The sequence below is a fragment of the Microtus pennsylvanicus genome, chromosome 13 (assembly GCF_037038515.1).
Source record: "Microtus pennsylvanicus isolate mMicPen1 chromosome 13, mMicPen1.hap1, whole genome shotgun sequence".
Taxonomy (NCBI): Eukaryota; Metazoa; Chordata; class Mammalia; order Rodentia; family Cricetidae; genus Microtus; species Microtus pennsylvanicus.
The window spans coordinates 83,031,637-83,050,528 of NC_134591.1; the positions used below are offsets into that span (position 1 = coordinate 83,031,637).

The window sequence follows — 18,892 nt, forward strand, 5'->3', positions numbered from 1 at the left end:
CTTTAAATAGCTCCCCGTGGGTACATGCAGCAGAAAGAGGGCAGACTGCAGGCGGTAAGAGGCAGGGCAGAGGCGGGTGCTGAAGCAGGCAGGTTGTGCAGTTGGAAAGGAGTTAGGCTGCGGCCTCTGGATCCAGGTGAACTCAACTGCTCTAAAGCCTTGAGCCCACCCACCCCTCCCCTAGGTCCTAGAGAGCTCGAGCTGGCCCTGCCTGCTTTCCTGGGGGTGGGACCTAGGTTGCACTAAGGGTGAGCGGTGACAATGGGTGGTCTTGGACATTCTACAGTGTGCAGCATCTAGGGTTTGGGTTCCTATCCTCAGGCAACTCTCAGCCTGTAGAGGTGGAAATAGTAACCATGTAGGAAGCCTCTTGAGCAGAGGCGTGGGTATCGGGGAAAGCCTTTGCCCTTGGGTCTAAGTGAGGACATTCCTGCCCTGTGGATGTCCCAAGACGGTTGAGTTTGGACTGCCTCTCCTGCTGCCAGGAGCTGAAATGCCAGCTGACCCAGATCAGCCTGGCCACCAGCTCTCTGTTAGCTCCTGGACCCATCCCATCTTTGAAACTCTTAGCCACACTAGAGCCCCACGCGCCCACCCCCTTGGTGGCCTGTTAGGCCACACAAACTCATCCTTCAGCACCAAGCAGTCAGGGGTCTTTGAGATGGAGACAAAGACTGAGCACTAGTCTGTGGTCTGAGCAGAAGAGCCAACACCTTCCTCTGGGCTTGGAGAACAATGCAGCCCCGTGTCCTTCGTGAGACTGGCTTTATGATATACCACCCACAATGGTTTGGGACACGTTACTGGTGCACACAGTCACTTGCCAAGCTTCTTAGTGGTTTAGAGTAGGGGCCCACCAAGAGGGGGCCACAGGACCAATGGGGCATGGTCTAGCGCCACCCTGATTAAGCAGGGCTGGGCCTGGCTGACTCTGTCACCTCTTGAGTTACTAGCTGCTGACTGTGAAGGGTCTTGGAGCAGACCCAGGATGAAAAGCTGTTCCGTTAATTGTACCCTTTGTTCCTTCTACATGGAAGCCTTGATGCATGGAAAAGCTGGACCCCTTTATTAGGAGCTGCCTGTCACGTGCTCTGATGGCTTCAGGTCCTCAGGCTGCTGTGGGAAGCAGCTAAGGGGTGTCTATAGGGCCTGAGGTGGCCTCCTGAGTTTCCATGACCTCATCCAAGAAGACACCATAGTGGCACCTTGGGCCCGAGCCTCCACCAGGTGATCAAGAGAGTAATGACTTCTCTTGTTTGTTTTTGTTTTTCAAGACAGGGTTTCTCTGTATAGCATTGGCTGCCCTGGGACTTGCTCTGTAGAGCAGGCTGGCCTCGAACTCAAAGAGATTTGCCTGCCTCTGCCTCCCGAATGCTGGGATTAAAGGCGTGTACCACCACCACCTCGCGAGTAATGACTTCTTAAACCACCTCCAGGTCCCCCATCTCGGCCTTTACGGGTGCTTCAGACACAGCCACATGGGTCATCTTCTGGGTGCTTCCCTGTCCAGATGTGTTCCCGGTTCTAAGATTTATAGGAAGGCATTTCAAGTATGGGGCTCTGGAATCTGGGGCTCCCGAATCTGCTTCTGCCTTGAAGCCATTGAAAATGGTTCCAATGTAGCCCAGTGACAAGCACAGGACAGATACCAATGCATCAGGCTGGTGTCATCAATACTGATGCTTCTCCTTTCCAAATCCCCTCCTCCAGTGTCATCCTCTATTAGCCTATTTTGGGGGGACCCCGACCCCATTGCTTCCCCTGTATAGAGTGTAAGTTTACCCTAGATTTTACGGGTCTCCCTAGGCTGCCCCTGCCCTCATCCTTCTTGTCTAGTCCTGTGGCAGAGAAGCGAACAACAGGGAAACACAGACAGTAGCCAGCTGCCAGGTCAGGGCTTTATTTCATGCTGGGACCAAAGAGGCCTCGTAATGTCCTTCTCCCCCAGTTCACCACGAGAGTCGTCCTCCACCCCCACTCTCCTCTCTGATCCTGATCCCACAGAGCAAAAGCCTAGAAATCAGGAACATTCTGAGTCTAAAAATTCACAGCTCCCAAGAGCCCAGCAATGCCAGGCCCAGCTTCAGGGTCAGGTCAGCTATGGCCCTCTATGCAAAACCCATCCTGCTCCATCGGCAAGAAGTGCTGGACGACGGTCTTTAGAACAAAGCTCAGGAAACTGCGGCTTCCTCACCGTCCCACTTTGAGACCCACAAAGAAGGCTGTTCCTCCAGGAGTTTCTGGGAGCCACCACCCCCAGCAGGGGGGGGCACGTTAAAGTGGCTGGTGTACCGTGTACTGCGTACCCCTGTCACATGGTATATGCTGCCCAGTAGATGATGTTGACAGCCGCGAAAGCTGCAGGGAACACAGCTCGGGCATAGATGTCAATGGTGTCTGCGTCGATGGGTTTGAGTCTGGAACGGATACCTCCTGGGCCCACTGGGCGGGACACCCCCTCTTTCTTCGCCTCCACTTCCACAGACCTATAGGAGCCCATGAGGTTCCCAGGGACACGGCCCTGACGACGGGAGATGGCCAACTCCTGGCTGACCCCAGCAGCCGAGAGGGAGAAGAGGACAATGGCGTTCCGCACATCCATCTGCAGAGGGTAGGGAGAGGAGGACACCTGGCTGACCAGGGCTCTTGTACAGTACCCTGTTCAGGTCAATAGAAGTACTCCTGTCTGTACTTAGCAAGTGGCACCCAGTCATATCGCAGACTGTGCTAAGGAGCCAGTTCCCGGGAGCAGGGACTCACGGGCCAGAAGCGACCTTCAGGAGCTGCCCAGCAGGGGTCCTTCTTGACTTGATCCTGAACCCTGAGACTAGCCCACCCAGTTTCTCACCTCTTTCCTTGGCTTTGTGACCTTGACCTTGGCCTTCCGTTTCTTCCTGTAGTCCGCATTGAAGTGGGCAAAGGCGTACTCCACCAGGGCAGCAAACACAAACACGTAGCAGATCCAGAAATACACATCCAGGGCCTTGATAGCTGAAGCCCGCGGCAGGGAGGAGCGGGCACTCACCATGAGCGTGGTCATCGTCAGCACAGTGGTGATGCCTGGTGGGTACGGGTGGCCATTGCAGGAGCCCTGCCATCTCTTTCCCACCCTAGCCAGCAGTGTCTGGGTCCCAGCAGGAGGGAAGGAAGTTCTTCAGCCTTCCAACTCCCACCCTAGGCTCCTGAGACCAACCCTGCACAGGGCACACAGAACGAGGTGTGGAGACCAGGAGATCAGTTCGTAGCTGGCAGGGTGGCCCAGGCCTTGCATAGCCCTTCCATCAGAGAGACAAGCCTCATACCTAGAGACACCCTGGCAGGCACCGCTGCCTGGCTAATCCAGAAGGAGACCCAGGACATGGCAACCAGGAGAACAGAGGGCATGTAAGACTGGATGATGTAGACACCCCGGTTCCTCCGAAGCTGGAAGTGCAAGCTGAGCCTCGGGAACTGGCCAGCTGTGGGGACAACCCACTGTCAGATGAGCTCTCCCCGCAACCACTCCATCTACCCCAGAGGCCTCAGGGAGGGGACTCGTTTGTTTATTTGGCTTTACGAGGCTCAGATAGAAGACCATAGAAAATCCACCTTCCATTCCTTGCCTTAGGCCTGTCCACAAAGACGTTGGGTCATTCAGACAAAGAAGAGAAGGGTTCAAGTTGGTTGAATTGGTTCTGAACAACCTGTCCAGCTAATGGCAGGGTAACCACCTCCGCCCCCCATCTCTAAGCCTTCTGCCCCACTCTGCATAAAAGCACACACAGAAAGGAAAGGTGGCCAAGGAAGGGGCTTGGTCCTAAAGATAACAGCCTACAACACCCATTCTCATGTACTGAAGAAATAACCCAGAAACCTGGCTCTATGGCATTGCAGTGTGTTCCCACTCCATTCGAGCCCAGCCAGCAGCACCCAGTTAATGCCTAACTCAGCAGTTTTTCCAGCTGCATCCTCAGCCCTCAGAACAAGCTGGCAGCTCAGTTATAAAGCACAAGGCACCTTCAGGCAGCTCACGGGAATGCCCCCACGTTACCCGACTTGAAGTTCATCAACTCCGTGGTGAAGCGGTAACTGGTGATGGTGAACTGGGCCAGCTGTAGCCTGTCCAGTCCGTGGATCTGCTCCTGGTTTTCTGACCAGTAATAGACAATGTCCTCAGAAGAGTAGCCATCTGAAAGAGAGCCCACCGTCGGGCAGCCTCAGAGGGCATGCCCCATCGATATGAGCCTGAGGGGTGGGGCTGACCAGGTGACAACAACAGAGACCTCATCCACGCAGATTCAGTCGGGGGGAGTGTTCTTGGCTGTGGCACTACATTCTACATCTCTGAGATGGCTGATGGGGCCAGAGGAGCCAGCAAAATCGGAACCATCCTTGATGGAGGATGCCCAGAGGCCCAGGTCTGTTGGGTTGAGATAGCCTGGTTGCCACAGCCAGATTTTCCAGGCTCTTCTTCACCCGTGCCGGTTAAGTTCCCTTAGGCCTTCCAGCCTACACATCTCCTATACAGGCTACTTCCCTATAGGGAACCCTGTCCTAGAAGCTTCCCTGACCTCTGCTCCAGGTCAGCCTGGCCCTGGTCCTGGGCTGCACAGCCTCACAGTCCTGATGGTCCTGCCCCACTGGAGGAGCCAGCACACCCAATCAGAAAGGAGCCTACCCCACCTCGGTGAGGGCACTCACAGCTCTCCAGCTCCAGCACACACTCCTGCTCGTCCATGGGGTACTTGGCGAGGTCCATGTCGCAGGCCACTGTGGAGGTGATGCTGTAGAGGCAGAGTGGGCTGGTGAGGTCATGGTGTCCCTGCCCCCAGACAGCAGATAATCCCCCTGCACCAACACAGAGGAGCCACCTGCTCATCGGAACCTGTTTAGCATGCTCTGGCATCTGGGCAAAAACCAAAAACTAGGGTAGTCTTAATAGACATTTGTAACTGCCAAGAAATGGATTTCACTTATTCTGTTTTCATTAAAATGCTTGAGTGTTCGTCCAAGTTGCAGGTTTATGAGGCAAGAATCCGCCTCAGCTCCCCCAGTACAGCCTAAGGGACAGCTGATAATTATGGGGGTCGGGGGTAGAGGACAGGCTCACTGTTGCCAAATGAACTGATTTTCCAGGAGAGACCAACATTTAGATTTTTATGTAAAATCTCTTGATTCTTTTTATTTTGTTTTGCTTTTGTTTGTTTGTTTTTGTTTTTTGAGACAGGGTTTCTCTATATAACAGCTCTGACTGTCTTAGAACTTGTTTTGTAGACCAGACTGGCCTTGAACTCACAGAGATCTGCCTGCCTCTGCCTCCCAAGTGCATGCATTAAAAGCATGTGCTACCACACTCAAAAAAAACAAATCTCTTGACTTTTTATGGTAATGGTAACTTCATTGTTCCAAGGCGCCTGTTTGAAAACGGGCGTTCAAATGTGTGCACATGTACATATATGTCACAAGAGCCCAGACAATGTGCTCCTACCATGCAATGCGATAACCGTTTAGCCCTGGAAACATGTTACAACACAGATGGACCTTGAAAACGCAATACTGAAAGAAGTCAGACATAAGAGACTGCACAGTGTGTGAATCCACTGCCATGAAATATCCACTGAAGGCAAACGTGTGAGGACAGAAGCAGGGCGGGTGGTGGCTAAAGTCTTCAGGCTGCGTAAGCGTGAGGCACAGCTATAATCTCAGCACGCGGGAGGTGATGGCCGGAGAACTAAGAGTTCAAGGCCAGCCTTGGTTATATAGTAATTAGTTCAAAGTCAGTCTGAGTTACCTGAGGCCACATCTCAAAAACCGAGTGACTGATGCAATGGCTCAGCAGGTAAAGGTTCTTCCACTGTGGTCAAAGTGGGTTTGATCCCTGGGAGCCACACGGTGGAAGGAGAGCACTGACTCCTATCAGTCTTCCTTTGACCTTCACTGATGTGGGATTCCCCTCCGTGCGCTATGAATATGTTTTATTACCATTGGTAAATAAAGAAGCTGCTTTGGCCTGTGGCAGGGCAGAATATAGTTAGGCAGGGAAACTAAACTGAATTCCAGGGGGAGAGGTGGAGTCAGGCAGATACCATGTGGCTGTCCAAGAAGCAAGATGTAAGGTGACAAACCACAAGTCTCGTGGTAAAAGATAAAATAATAGAAATGGATTAATTTAAGATGTAAGAGCTAGCTAGAAATATGCCTAAGCTATTGAACAAACAGTGTTGTAATTAATATAGTTTTTGTATGATTATTCGAATCTGGGTGGCCGGGAAGTGAAGGTACAGTCTCCATTTTCATACACATGCCACAAACACATGCAAACATGCATGCACAAACCTGAAGTGTGATTGCTTGACGGATAAGCATCTTGGCGCCCCAGACAGCGGTGCCCCCTTTGGGGTGATTGAATGTCACAGAGGCAGTTAAGGGTTAGATTTCAGAGGCCAACTGTGCTAAAATATTCCCTTTAAAGCAGTGACTATATATTATACAGATTTAACGTGATTTGAAAAACAGAAACATCTGTCTAACTCCTGTAACATCTGGAGCTAATGCCAGCTAAGCAGCCTCTGAGGGTACAATGAGCATCCGTCTCTGCCGTTCATGTCTCTGTGACCTGGGAGATTGAGGGTCTGTGCCTGAGCAGCAGGGGGAGGCAGGCCCTGCTCACCGGATGCTGTATAAGATCACACCGTCAGGCTGCAGGCGGATAAGCTTGTTCTCCACAGTCACATCATGGAACCAGGCAGACTTGGCATTCACAATGAAGGTGTCAGGAAGCCAGAGCTTGTCCACAAAGCGGCTGTCCAGACCTAGGGTCTCGTTGGTATGGTTGTAGGAGAGCCTGCTGTCCCGCCAGCTCTGGTGCAGGAACACTGTCATGGTGTATTCCTGTAGAGAAGGAGGGACAATACTGTCACAGTCATCCCTTGTTGTCCTCCTGGTGGCACAAGAACCAGGGAGCAGTATCATCCGGCACCTACCATGTTTGCCTCTGAGATGTGGTCAATGCTGGCTACCTCTAGGGCAAGGGCCACGTTCACAGGGGGACCTGTAAGAAGCAGAGGCCTGCTAAAGTTTTAGTAGAAACCACAGCCCGGCACCCCAGCTGCCCTCTAAGGCTGGCCCAAACAGACAGGACAGAGGAAGAATCAAGAGCTTTTCCAGGAACTTGGAGTTGGTACACATTTGCCACAATGCCTGGGGAGATTCCTCTTCCATCTGGGACTGCTGGGGCTTGAAATCCAATGACCCCTGGAGATGCCAAACCAGGACCCAGCAGAACCCGCACCCACAGCAAACCCAGGGTTGGAGCTGTTCCTGTTTGCCTATGACCCTGCCCCCATCAGCTGCCCGTACCTCCAATGCCTGGCCGGAAGTTCCGGGCATAACCCTCCATTAGGCCATCCAGGTTAGGGAGCCAGGATATCTCCAGGTTGGAGCCCACATAGTCCCCAATATCGTTCATTGCTCTGGGAACACAAAGCCAACTGGTTACAGCAGACAGAGCACAGGGGCCTGGGGGTGGAGCACAGTCCTGGGTACCTACGCCAAGGAAAAACAGGTGCCAGCCCCTTTGGGCCTTTTAGGCAAGATGCAGGACAATGCAGAGGTCCTCCACACTTCTGTCACCTTCCAGCATTAGGGACCTTCTTGTCTCCTGTGCCCACCTCAGGCTATAGGTAAAGCTCCCAGATTCCCTTGAGAGTCACCCTAGTCCCCTTCCTCCTCATGTTCATGGGAGAAAATCAAAGTCTTGGCAAGCCATTGCCCGTGTTCCAATCCCTAGAGCTTGCCCCCAAAGCAAAGGACCCCAGCCCAACAAGAGCACATGGCCTTCCTATCAGCAAAGTTTCCTAAATATGACTTGAGAGAAAGGAGTGTGAGAGGTACCCAGAAACTCGGGTGGGGTGTTATCCTCTCAGGAGAGTCTCTCTTCCCCCGCCCCTAGGTGACCATGATATCTAGGGCTCAGCCTGAGCCTGGAGCAGTTGGGGACAGGTGAACACAGCAGCCTGCGCTGGCCTTGCCATTCCCAGCAGAGCTACCAGGTAGGATAGAAAGGCAGGGAAAATCTTGGGGACATGAGAAGGAGAGGAGCCCACTCACTCTGGAATCCAGGTGAAGCTTCTCGGCAGCAGAGAAGCAAGAATTCCGCACAATTAACAACTTCTTAAGGTCTTTTCTCTTCCCAGAAGTAAATTTCCAGATTCTAGGAATCTCACCAGAAACTCCATTTACAGGAGAATAAATACCTAAATACCCTTTGTATAATTCCAGTGCCTTCTGGTTTTTACCTTATCAGATTATAATCCAAGGTGTTGCCTGAGCCACCCTTCAATCTCACTTGCCAAGAGGGAAAAAGGAAAAGATAGAAGGTTTCTTAGCAACCTTTTGAGATGCAACGTGAAAGTCACCCCCCCCCCAAAAAAAGTATTTATGGCTAATGCCAAGATAACTAATTGAGACTCTCGTTGGCATGACTGTCTGTTTTACTTTTCCTTGCTTGCTTCTGGAACACATGTGTACACTAATCACGGTCTTCTTTCTGAGTGATTTCCCTTCTCTTAGTTCTCATGTTTATATTAAAATATCGATCATAAAATCTGGCCTTGTAATTCTAATACTTGGGAGGCAGAGGCAGAGATAGGGAGATAGGCAGCTGCCTGTGAGTTCAGAAAGTGAACCTGGTTTGTCCAGCGAGTACCAAGCCAGCCAGAGCTATAGAATGAGATCTTGTCTCTGAAAAGATGGATACCATCTCCATCTCTGCTTGATACACTGGCTAGTACTGAAATTTTCCTGTGATGAAGTCACAAATACCAGTTTGGCCTGAGTTGTGGTCCCTAAAAGTGTGGGGAACTCCTCAGGCCGCTGAGGTAGCCACCAGCAGACACAGCAAGAGCACGGAGCCCTGAGCAGCCTCTCCGTTCTTTCTTCTGCTTGCTGGAACCAAGTTCCCAGTCGTCATTTCCACCCCTCAGTGTGGCACGTTATCTGAGAATAAGGTCTTTGTGAGTGTAACTGGGATAAGGCCACCTTGGAGCACTGCAGGCCTCTTAGTAGAAAACAGATGGCAGAGATTGGACGGCAGGTGAGGACAAGGGAGAGGCTGGCGGTGCCTCCACAAGATGAGGAGTGCTGAGTGCAGCTGACCGCCACTAGAAGCGGGAGGGAAGCCCAGGGCAACCGTCCTCACAGACATTCCAGAGCGTCTGGGGCTTCTGGCCTTCAGAAGTACAAAAGAAAAATTTCCTGTTGTTTGCATAATGTGTTGTGGCAACCTAAGACACTAATGCATGCTAAACTCCTGCCCCCAGGGAAATGGTCTGCAATTAAGGGGAGGACTCGCCTAAAACAGAGGGGAACAGTACTGGGTAGGCGAGGAGTTAGACCTGAGGTAACTGAGGAAAATGCAGCTGCATCTTGGTAACTGTGTCTGCTATTGGGCAGAGTATCCCTTTGTGGGTCAAAACCCTTGGAGCTTCCAAGAGGTTGTTCCCTGTATAGCAGAAACCAAAGCACCAGGACATCCTCCCACGCTAACAAAGTCTGCATCCTCAAGAGACCCTATGTCATCGTGATATCTCTTGCATTGTGATGCTGACACATCCTTTTTGTGTAAGGCATGAAAATAAATATCAGAAAGAAAGATCCTGTCCACCATGATTTGGGAGGGAAAAAGTATTATCTCACCCCCATGAAAATACCACCCACTGCATAAATATTCATAAAAACATCTTTAAAATCCACAACCCAGATCCACTGAGTTTCTCTCTGCCTTTGCGCAGCCCACTCCAGTCTCTTTTTGAGTACTTGCTTTGCTAAAAAAGCTTCTACTTAAATTGTCTATATCTCTTGACAGAATTCCTTCCTTCTAGAAGAAAAGAATCAACAGATCTCCTTAACAGCCTCTCAGTAAACCTCTTGTTACTCTGACCATCCTATTCCGGGGACAAGAGAGTAACTTTGGATATGGCTTCCAGGTCCTCGGTCTGGGATGTGGAGGAAGTCTGAGCCAGCCTACCTGGCACTACCAGAAATGAGGCCTTTTGCAGGGTCACCCCGTGAGACCACTGCAATAGTCCCCTGAGCCCTCTTGGGTACTGAATGCCTGGCTGTCCTCTGTGCATGGCCTGTTTCTCTATATGAGCATCTCTCAGTAACCTGACACATACTCAGTAAGGTACGCTGGTGACCCACAGGGATCCTGTCTGTGCCTTCACTTTACCAACTGAGCCATTTCTCCAGACCATCAAGTAACCCCTCTCTAAGGTTGAGCCACAGCCCAGGTTAGGGAGAGGGCTGGTCTCGTGGGAAGAGATGACGGGAATAGTGCTGATCATTCTACAGGCTCTCTTTTGCCCAGGCTGGAGGCTATACAGAGGAACAGTCTCTTGAAGAAAATGACGGCAGGACAGAGAAGGTTCTGGATTGTGAACAGGACGTGACCAGTGGCCGTAACAAGGTAGAAGTAGATATGAAGGGCCTTGGAGACAGGGAAAGCCTCAATCTGGAGTCAGGGCAGGGATTCTGAACAGCAGGTCTCATAGTTAAAATTCACATTTTTGTTTTTGTTTTTTTTGGGTTTTTTTGGGGTTTTTTTTTTTTTTTTTTTTTTTTTTTGGTTTTTCGAGACAGGGTTTCTCTGTGGCTTTGGAGCCTGTCCTGGAACTCGCTTCTGTAGACCAGGCTGGCCTCAGACTCATAGAGATCCACCTGCCTCTGCCTCCTGAGTGCTGGGATTAAAGGCGTGCGCCACCACCACCCTGCTAAAATTTACATTTTAAACACATGGTTCTGTCAGGTTTGGTGGCACAGGGCTGTGATCTCAGAGATGGAGGTAGGAGGATCAGGAATTTAAGGCCAGCCTCAGATGTATAGTGAGTTCAAGGTCAGACTGGGCTACGTGAGACAAGTTTCTAAGAACCAAAATGGAGGGGGACAAATAATACCACCAGCAGACTCTACGCAGTCCTGCTAGAACTGACGTAGCCTGGGGTGCCAGGCAGAGCTGTGCCTTTCCCTGCACATGGTAAGACTGTGCTCCTGTGACTTTATTTACTCTCAGGTAGGAGCCCTAAAGTCTTCCTAAGTTGGGGAGGCACAAGTAGCAGATGGTCCAAGCCTCCACTCTCCGTCCCGTAGTTCTTTTATCTACTTATATCCTGGGCTTTGAAGAGGTTGGCCAGGTATCAAAATCTTCCAAATCTCTGATCTACCAGGTACTACCACTTTAGCCCATCACGACGGGCTAGACAAGGTATCTGGATCTATTGTTTATTCCAAACAGAAAGAGATTGCTCCCCAGCAGTCCCCGAGAGGGATAGATGGAGCTGGGGAGGAGACAATGCAGCTACAGGGTGTGAAACGGTTAAATTAAGCCCAGTCTCGCAAAGTACAATTAGGCATGCAAATGGAAGTCATCCTGAAGGCCAGATGTGAAGGGACTCAAAACAGGCTTTATTTTTGGACTACCCAGCTGTCATCCAGCCAGTGTGGAATGAGGCCATCAGGAGACACCGTCCTTCCTGGCCCTGTCTCAGGGCAATGGCACACGTGTGCGTGTATCTCCTCTGTCCTTATCCTAGGTCTGCTGGGAACTTAAAAGCAATTCTTCAGGAAGATCATCTTGAATTGGCAGAGCCAAAACAGTAAACCAAATTCTTGGGAGTGAGAAAGGAGGAGACGATACCCACTCCAGTGTCTCCCTGCTGGGAGAATGGCTGCCATCTTTCTACTGTGAATAAGTACGGAGGACTAGGCTGAGGAAGGATCGGCTACGTGCCAGATTCTGGGGCCTGAAGCCCACAGCTCCTGCAGCTCTGCTGTTATTGGTGGTTTTGCAGAGCAGGCGTGCTAATGGACATATAACGGAACATAACACGGGGTGGAAAGGTCTCCATTCTTACTAGTAAGTTACAGTTATATTGGCAGAAGGCTGCAGGTTCTCCCAGCTCCCTTGGAGACCATTGATAACCTAAGGTTGGAATATTATTTGGATCTAGAGACATTCGGACAGACAGACTCGTAAACACATGTCAGGCGTTGGTTTAGAGATTCAAAGTCTTGGGGCAGAGCAGGCACAGTGAAAACACACTAGCTGCCCCCTTGAACTACTGCTGGTGTGTTATGGGAACTCCCTCCCACTCTCCCCACTGAGAAACGAACCCACCCTGTGCCTCTGGAGACAGAAAGGGAAAGTGGGTGCAGCTGAACCAGGCAGCGGATGCTCCTCGCTGCAGCATGCATCCACTGCGCACACACAAGCCCACGGATCCCACAGCTCCACTTTTAGAGCAGCATGCGCCTTGCTAGCATCCCAGTTACCAAGGCAAAGAAGAGCATCGCGACCATCACACTGTGAGAGCCAAGGAGATGGAGGTGCCAGCAGCCTGGGAGGGACACCCACACGGGTGTGCAGTTGACAAGCCCGGTGCCCACCCTATATGCAGGTCTTCACACTCTGCACCCAGCCCACAACATAGGACGTGTACACTTTTTCCTATCACAGTCTTTCCCACAAAGAAACACCGAGGTCAAGACTGAGGAGAATCTGGAGACGAAGAGAAGAGGGGAAGTGGTCTAAAACTGTCTGAAGAAAAGGCCCTGCACGGTCAGCACCTTGCTAAACCTGAAGGTCACCACAAGGACTGAACTGACAGCTATGTCTTTGGCTCTTCCCACCCTGAAGGAATCCTTCAGCCCTGACATCCTGCTACACATTGTGGTATTGTCAGGCCAAGCCATGCAGAAGTCTGGACAGAACCTTCCAAGGCTAAACTTTTTAAATGTGACAAGACGGTGCCTCTGCTCAGTCAGAGGATGGCATCCTCCACTTTATGCACGGTGCCATGCCACATAAGGTTAGGATAATGACAAGCCTCAGGCTTGAGCCCCTCAGCTTTTCTACCCAAGAAAACAGGTGCACAGCCCCCTACCCAACGCCTCAGAAGCTTCATACAGCCCAGGGTTTAGAATTTCTTTTCATTTCTTTTTTTAATTTGGGGAAGGGGATGGGCGACACATGCAGATTTGGGGTGTGGTCTAGAGAATTTCCCAGCAAGCAACCTATAAATAGGCCCTGTAAATAGAATAAATAGACACAAAAGGAGCTTCATGTCGGCACAGGACAGGAACCACGCTCAGGCTGAAGTGTTGGGGTGTCGGAACCTTCGAGTTTCAAATTCTTGGCCAGGTGGCCATAGACAAGGCCAGCATCTGACCCCAGAGCCTCAAACATGACAGCCGTAGCTGTGCCTCACCCTCCTTTCTGAAAAGAAGGGAAGCAAAGCCCACAGGGACTCAAAGGAACAAAGCCCTTTCCACAGCTCTGATGGTCAGAGGCTCATGGTCAGTGCCCGTTCTCTGGTCTCCAACCTAGTTCTAGCATTTGTAGCCAGACCTTCTGGACTTGTTCCCTACCTGCCAACAAAGAAACGCGGACACCTGCATGACCTGCTTCCTGGACCTCCATGGCCAAAATACAGCTGGCATGCAGCCATATCTGTTGCCCAACCCTCTCCGTGTCCGTTCATCAGTCGGCCATCAAGTCTAGGGCATGAGGGGCCTGTTTTGACCATTTGCTGCCTCTTCATCCACATAATTTTCACAAAGGCCCCTCACTCATGACTCATGGCAGCTGGCTCTGCCCAAGGTGACCAAGGTGACCAAGGTGACCAAGGTGACCAAGGTTGGGTTTTAGGTTCCAGAGAGTGGAGAAAGAAGAAAGGGACTGTGGTTTGTTGCTGGTTACTGATAGGAGGCTCCAGCCAAGGCCTCCACTCTCAGTCTTCTTGCTCTGGGGAAACTGCAGTCACCTTCCATGGTGGGTATGGGACGGGACTACTTGGGTGCCATTCACCTGCAGTCAGGATTCCGTCTGTAAACTCTGAAGTGACTCCTGAAAGGAGACCCACAGTCGCCTCTGCCCTGCTGACAGGGTTGGGACAAACCTACCTGAAGTGTCCGTCCAAGTCAGAGGCAATGGGTGGTCATTCCCCCCCATCTCAAGGGTAGACCTGCCCCCTCCCCCCAGCCTCAGTTCTCAAGTCTTTCTCTTCTTTTTGCCCTCAGCTCATGCTGCCGAGATTCATTCAGTTCAGCACCTGGAAGGGCACCAGTATAGCAGGAACCAGCTCAAGTGAGAAGCGGCCAAGACCCAGGATCAATAGAGCTGTCCATATAGCCTGACCTGGAGGCTCCAATCCCTCCCCGCCGAGCAGCGTTCAGCACCGGGGACGACGGACAGCACCCGGGCATCAAGGAGAGGTCGGCGGGGTTCTCAGAACTGGAAGAACAGCACGCACAAAACAGACCTGGGAGGACCTGGGGTGAAGACTAAGGGTCCAGCAACTCCGAACTCTGCCCCACCGAGGGCGCCCGCCAAAGGACGAGTCCCTCCCGCCCCACATAGTCCCCGGCCCGCCCGGGAGGCGCTCACCTGGCGCCGTGGTGCGGCTGCGCGCCCAGCAGCAGGAGCGGCAGCAGCAGCCAAACCAACACGTCCATGGCCTTGCAGGCTCTGCGCGGGACAGGTCCGTCCAGCCCCGGCGCGAGCAAAGTTGCTTCGCCTCTGGCCGCGCGGCGGCACCAGAAGGGCGGGAGCACGAAGGAGAGAGGCGCGGGCGCAAGGGGAGGACGGATCGCCGAGCCCGCCCCGCCCCGCCCCGCCCCGCGCTCCAGTCCCACCCCCGCGTGCGCTCCCCGCCTCACCCTGGAGGCTCCTGCGCGCCCCAAAACACCCCGTAGTCGCTCCATTGCACTCTCTAAGCCTCGCGTGCTCTCCCTGTCCACTCCATTGCCCGCTAGGAGTCAGGCGCCCCAGACTCTCCGAATGCTACCCTTGCTGTCAACAAACAGGTTCCTCCACGTGTCTGCCAGGAGCACAAGCAATGAGGGGCCACAAGACCTGTGCGGACTTCGTTGGACAGGTAGTGCAAAACCTCATCCCTGAGGCGGCACTTGTTTGGGCGGTTTGTGCCCTGGTTTGCCTAGGCAAGGGGCGTCCCTGAAACCATCATGTCCTCTATGAGGAAACAGCATCTGCCTCCCCTCCCCGCACCATACACACACACACACACACACACACACACACACACACACACACACACACACACACACCTAGACGACCTCCTCCACGACGGAGAGAGCTGTTGGCACTATTGGCTATCTCTCTGAGCTGTGGTAAAAACCCTCCTTGACAAGAGAGGATTCTAATACCTGAGTCTGGGATGGTCAGGCCCCATCTCACCTGGCCACACCTGGCCACACCTGGCCACACCAATTAGGACAGATCCTACTGACAATGCTGACATTGATCCTCCGTAGGGAAGCAGAAGCACATCCTCCATTTTTAAAAATTACCCCTTTTACTTTTGAAATTATAATATAATTCTATCATCCTCCCCTCTCCTTTTCTCCCCTCAATCTCTCACATATACTCCTCTTTCCTCTCTCTCAAGTTCATGGCCTCTGTGTCATTAGCTGTTGTTACATGCAAACATGTGTATGTGTATACATATAGATCCCTGACATAACCTGCTCAGTCTGTGTAATGTTACTTGTGTTTTGTTTGCAGGCGTGATCATTGGGTATTTGGACAACCAATTAGTGTCCTCTTCCCTAGACATATTTTCCATTTTGATTCTTTTGACTACAAAATGTTGGAGGAGCTCCTTTAAAAAAGAATCTATTTTTTATTTTGTGTTCGTTGTTGTCCTATCTACCTGAATGTGTGTGTCAAAGTTTCAGAAGCCCTGGAGTTAGTTACAGACAGGTGTGAGCCCCACTCACTGTCTACCCCACAAGGCCCCTATCACAGAGCAGCTGCCCTTCTCTGAGGTGTGTGCTCTTCTCCAAGCACGTCAAGAAGCCCCTCTTCTAGTCTTGGTGCACTCAGAGTATGGATTAGGGACCTGCTACCCCGAGAACAGTAGTGAAGTGGGACTGAGCTGCTTGGTGGTTAAAAGCGGTTGCTACTCTTGCAGGGGAGTTGGGCTTGACTCCCAGCGCCTACAAAACAGCTCACAATCATCTAGTTCTGGGGATCCGTAGCCCAGCCAGGCATGTATGGAGTGCACAAATACACAAGAATGCAAACATCCATATACAGAAAATGAAAGCAAATAAATCTTTTTTTTTTAGAACAATAGTGAGAAAGAACTGGGGGGGCTTCATGTCTACTCATCTGATCCTCCATCACTATTCACTCCTCAGGTGCCTGCATCCATGATTCATTTTCACCGTCAACTTGATTAGATTAGGAGTCACCGAGGAGAGGCACCTTTGGGAGTCTCTATGCAGTTATTTTCAGAACGGTTTGACTGCAAAGGCAAGACTCAGCCTGCAGGTCCGTGGCACCATTCCGTAGGCTGAGTGACAGAAGCCAGCATCTCTCTCGGCTTCCTGACTGCAGGCAGGTGCAGTGTGACCAGCTGCCTCGCTCCTGACATCGCAGTTAGAGCCGCTTTCCCCGCCACGCTTTCCCCACCATGATGTCCTGTGCCTTTACATTGTGAGCTAAACTAAAACCATCTCTAGGTTGCCCTTGTCAGGTATTTTGTCAGAGAAACAAGACCCACTAATACCCCTCCATTACTACTTATTTGGCATTAATCAGGTAGAATCTATTCAGAACCCTTGGTTGGATAACCAAGGCAATGAGTTCTGGGCAGGGAGGCATATTGCCCTCCCCTAATGGAACCAAACAGGATGCCTGAAGGTTAAAAATCCTGCCTCCTGAAGCAGCCCCAGGAGGAGTCACCTGTTCAGTTTATCCACGGATAGAAAGGCCCTACGTGGCTCTGAAAAAGCCACAGAGGCATGGTCTTCTGGGGAGCTCGACAATCATAGGACTGACCTGCAGTATTTGTTGCCGTAGGTTTGCATGATTGCTTTGCCAGTGCACCCAGCACATGGGAAGGGAGGGAACAAGAGTGAGGCTTGGGCAGGGGAGCTGGCCTAAGCCCACGATTGCAGTGCCAGGCAGCAGGTTGGCCCCAGGGGGTAGAGGTGAGTCACACACCCTGCAAGAGGAAGCTGCATTGGCTAAATTTAAACCCCTTGCCTGATACATTTGTGAACTTGCTTTGTTATGTTCCTGGGAGAACACACTAAAGAGAGAAAATGACAGAGATACAAATAGGATTTTACTGAGCCTAGAGTGCAATTATTAATCCTGTGATTTTCAGCTAGAGTTGCTCATGTGGATGAGCAGGAGAAACTTGGCAGAAAGGATCACATACAAAATACTTGGAGCAGAATCAACTCCACAGTCGATGCAAAGCAAGCGTGCAGTCCTCTGACCACTCAGAAAAGGGTTTCATTGACATGTCCTTAGTGATGTCAATCCCAAGCACCACAAAAGGGCTACCAGAAAAATTTAGCACATTTGTGTCTGCCTGGAGCCAGACAGGCATCAAAGAGATCCTTTACTTGAATACAATGTAGAGAAGTCCGAATTCTATTCTCAAAGTTTGTTTTCAAAGTGACATTTTGAAGTCTTTCGCATGATAGAAAATGTTAGGCACAAATTAACATTTCTAACAAAAGAGCTGTCAATCAAGTGAGAAAAGCTCTATACTAGCTATGAGGGGATTGAGTCTATGCCACAAAACTCCTAAAAATGGCTGCTAGGAAGATCCAACACCAGGCTTAATATACAGGATCGTTCTGGGGCTTCTGCAGCTGCCCAGGGACACCTTGTGAGGAAGGGTTTCCATTGGCCTGTCTTCTGGAGCTGGATTCTTTGATTATGGCTGCTGAGGTCAGAGAAATCGAAGGTTTACTAGCTAGGCATGGTGGCGAATACCTGCAGCCTAGCACTCGGGAGACTGAGGCAGTGGAGTTCAAGAACAACCTGCATTGGCATGTTTTGGGCCGTCTAGTTTACATAGCAAGACCCTGTCTAACAAAAACACTTGAAGTAGGATTTCTGTCTTTTTTTTTTCATAGTTTTTAAATGGAGTCACACAGTATAAAAACTAGTATAGGTAGTTGCTTCCAATTATCCTACGTCTGGTTCTTAGAACCCATTTCTGGTTGTGTGATCTGGAGCCAGTGAAGTATAATATCCCTGGAGTAATAAGGAATCATCAGATTTGGTCATAAAAGCCAGTGGCTTAAGTCTTACAGGCATCTCTGGTGTTTCCATTCTTTGATGAAGACCCCCCTCTCGTTGCAAGCTGGCAGATGGCAGAGCAGGAAGTGAGAGCAGCTTTGACATGTTCATAGCCAGGAGGAACATAGGCCCCAGTCTCCAGATACAGGACCTAAATCCTGTCCCCCTCTTCTAGTAAGCTTGGAAGTGAACCTCAAGCCCCCTGAAAGTCCTCAGGTGACCACAGAGCTGGGAACAACACATTTGTTGCTGCATGCATCAGAATTTAGGGGGTGGGGAGAGACGACAGAACCTCACCATGTAGCCCTGGCAAGCCTGGAACTTGCTATGTGGATCAGGCTGGTAGTGAACCCACAGAAAGCTGCTTGCCTTTCCTCCTGGGTGCTGGGATTTAAGGCGTGCACCACCGTGCCTGGCCATCGGTGTTATTTTTATTGCTTAACTGCATTGCCCTGAATATTCTTTAGTTTGTTTAACTTCTCACCAGCTGATGGCCATTTGGGTATCCAGTTTAGGCTATCATGAGTGAAAATGCTTTGAACACTCAAGTACAAGCCATTGAGTGGACATATGTTTTTATTTATTTTGGATAAATATGTAGATGTAGGATTTAGGGGAACAAATGCTTTATTTGTTAAAAGACTGCCGATCTGCTCTCCAAAGTGGCTGTGCCATTTAGTGCTCCCTCTACGACGCGAGAGATTTCATGTTGCTCCACCTCCTCGCCAACACTTAACATAGCAAATCTCTACTCTGGACCAACGGACAGCTAGGAAGAGGTATCTCATTGCA

At 50.9% G+C, this 18,892-nt stretch overlaps 1 protein-coding gene across 2 annotated transcripts; it reads right to left on the reverse strand.

Moving 5' to 3' along the window:
* Positions 1-1,878: 1,878 nt before the first annotated feature.
* On the reverse strand, positions 1,879-14,649 carry Gabrd (gamma-aminobutyric acid type A receptor subunit delta). 2 transcript variants are annotated; one of them, XM_075945907.1, is made up of 9 exons: positions 14,423-14,649; positions 7,339-7,451; positions 6,963-7,030; positions 6,650-6,870; positions 4,681-4,763; positions 4,031-4,168; positions 3,303-3,458; positions 2,849-3,060; positions 1,879-2,602 (listed from the first exon to the last, which is right to left on the reverse strand). In XM_075945907.1, exons 1-9 carry the CDS (start codon positions 14,488-14,490, stop codon positions 2,312-2,314), a joined length of 1,350 nt encoding a protein of 449 aa, XP_075802022.1. In that variant the 5' UTR covers positions 14,491-14,649; the 3' UTR covers positions 1,879-2,311. The 2 variants fall into 2 exon arrangements, with proteins under 2 accessions (XP_075802022.1, XP_075802024.1); XM_075945909.1 differs by lacking the exon at positions 3,303-3,458.
* Positions 14,650-18,892: the final 4,243 nt, after the last annotated feature.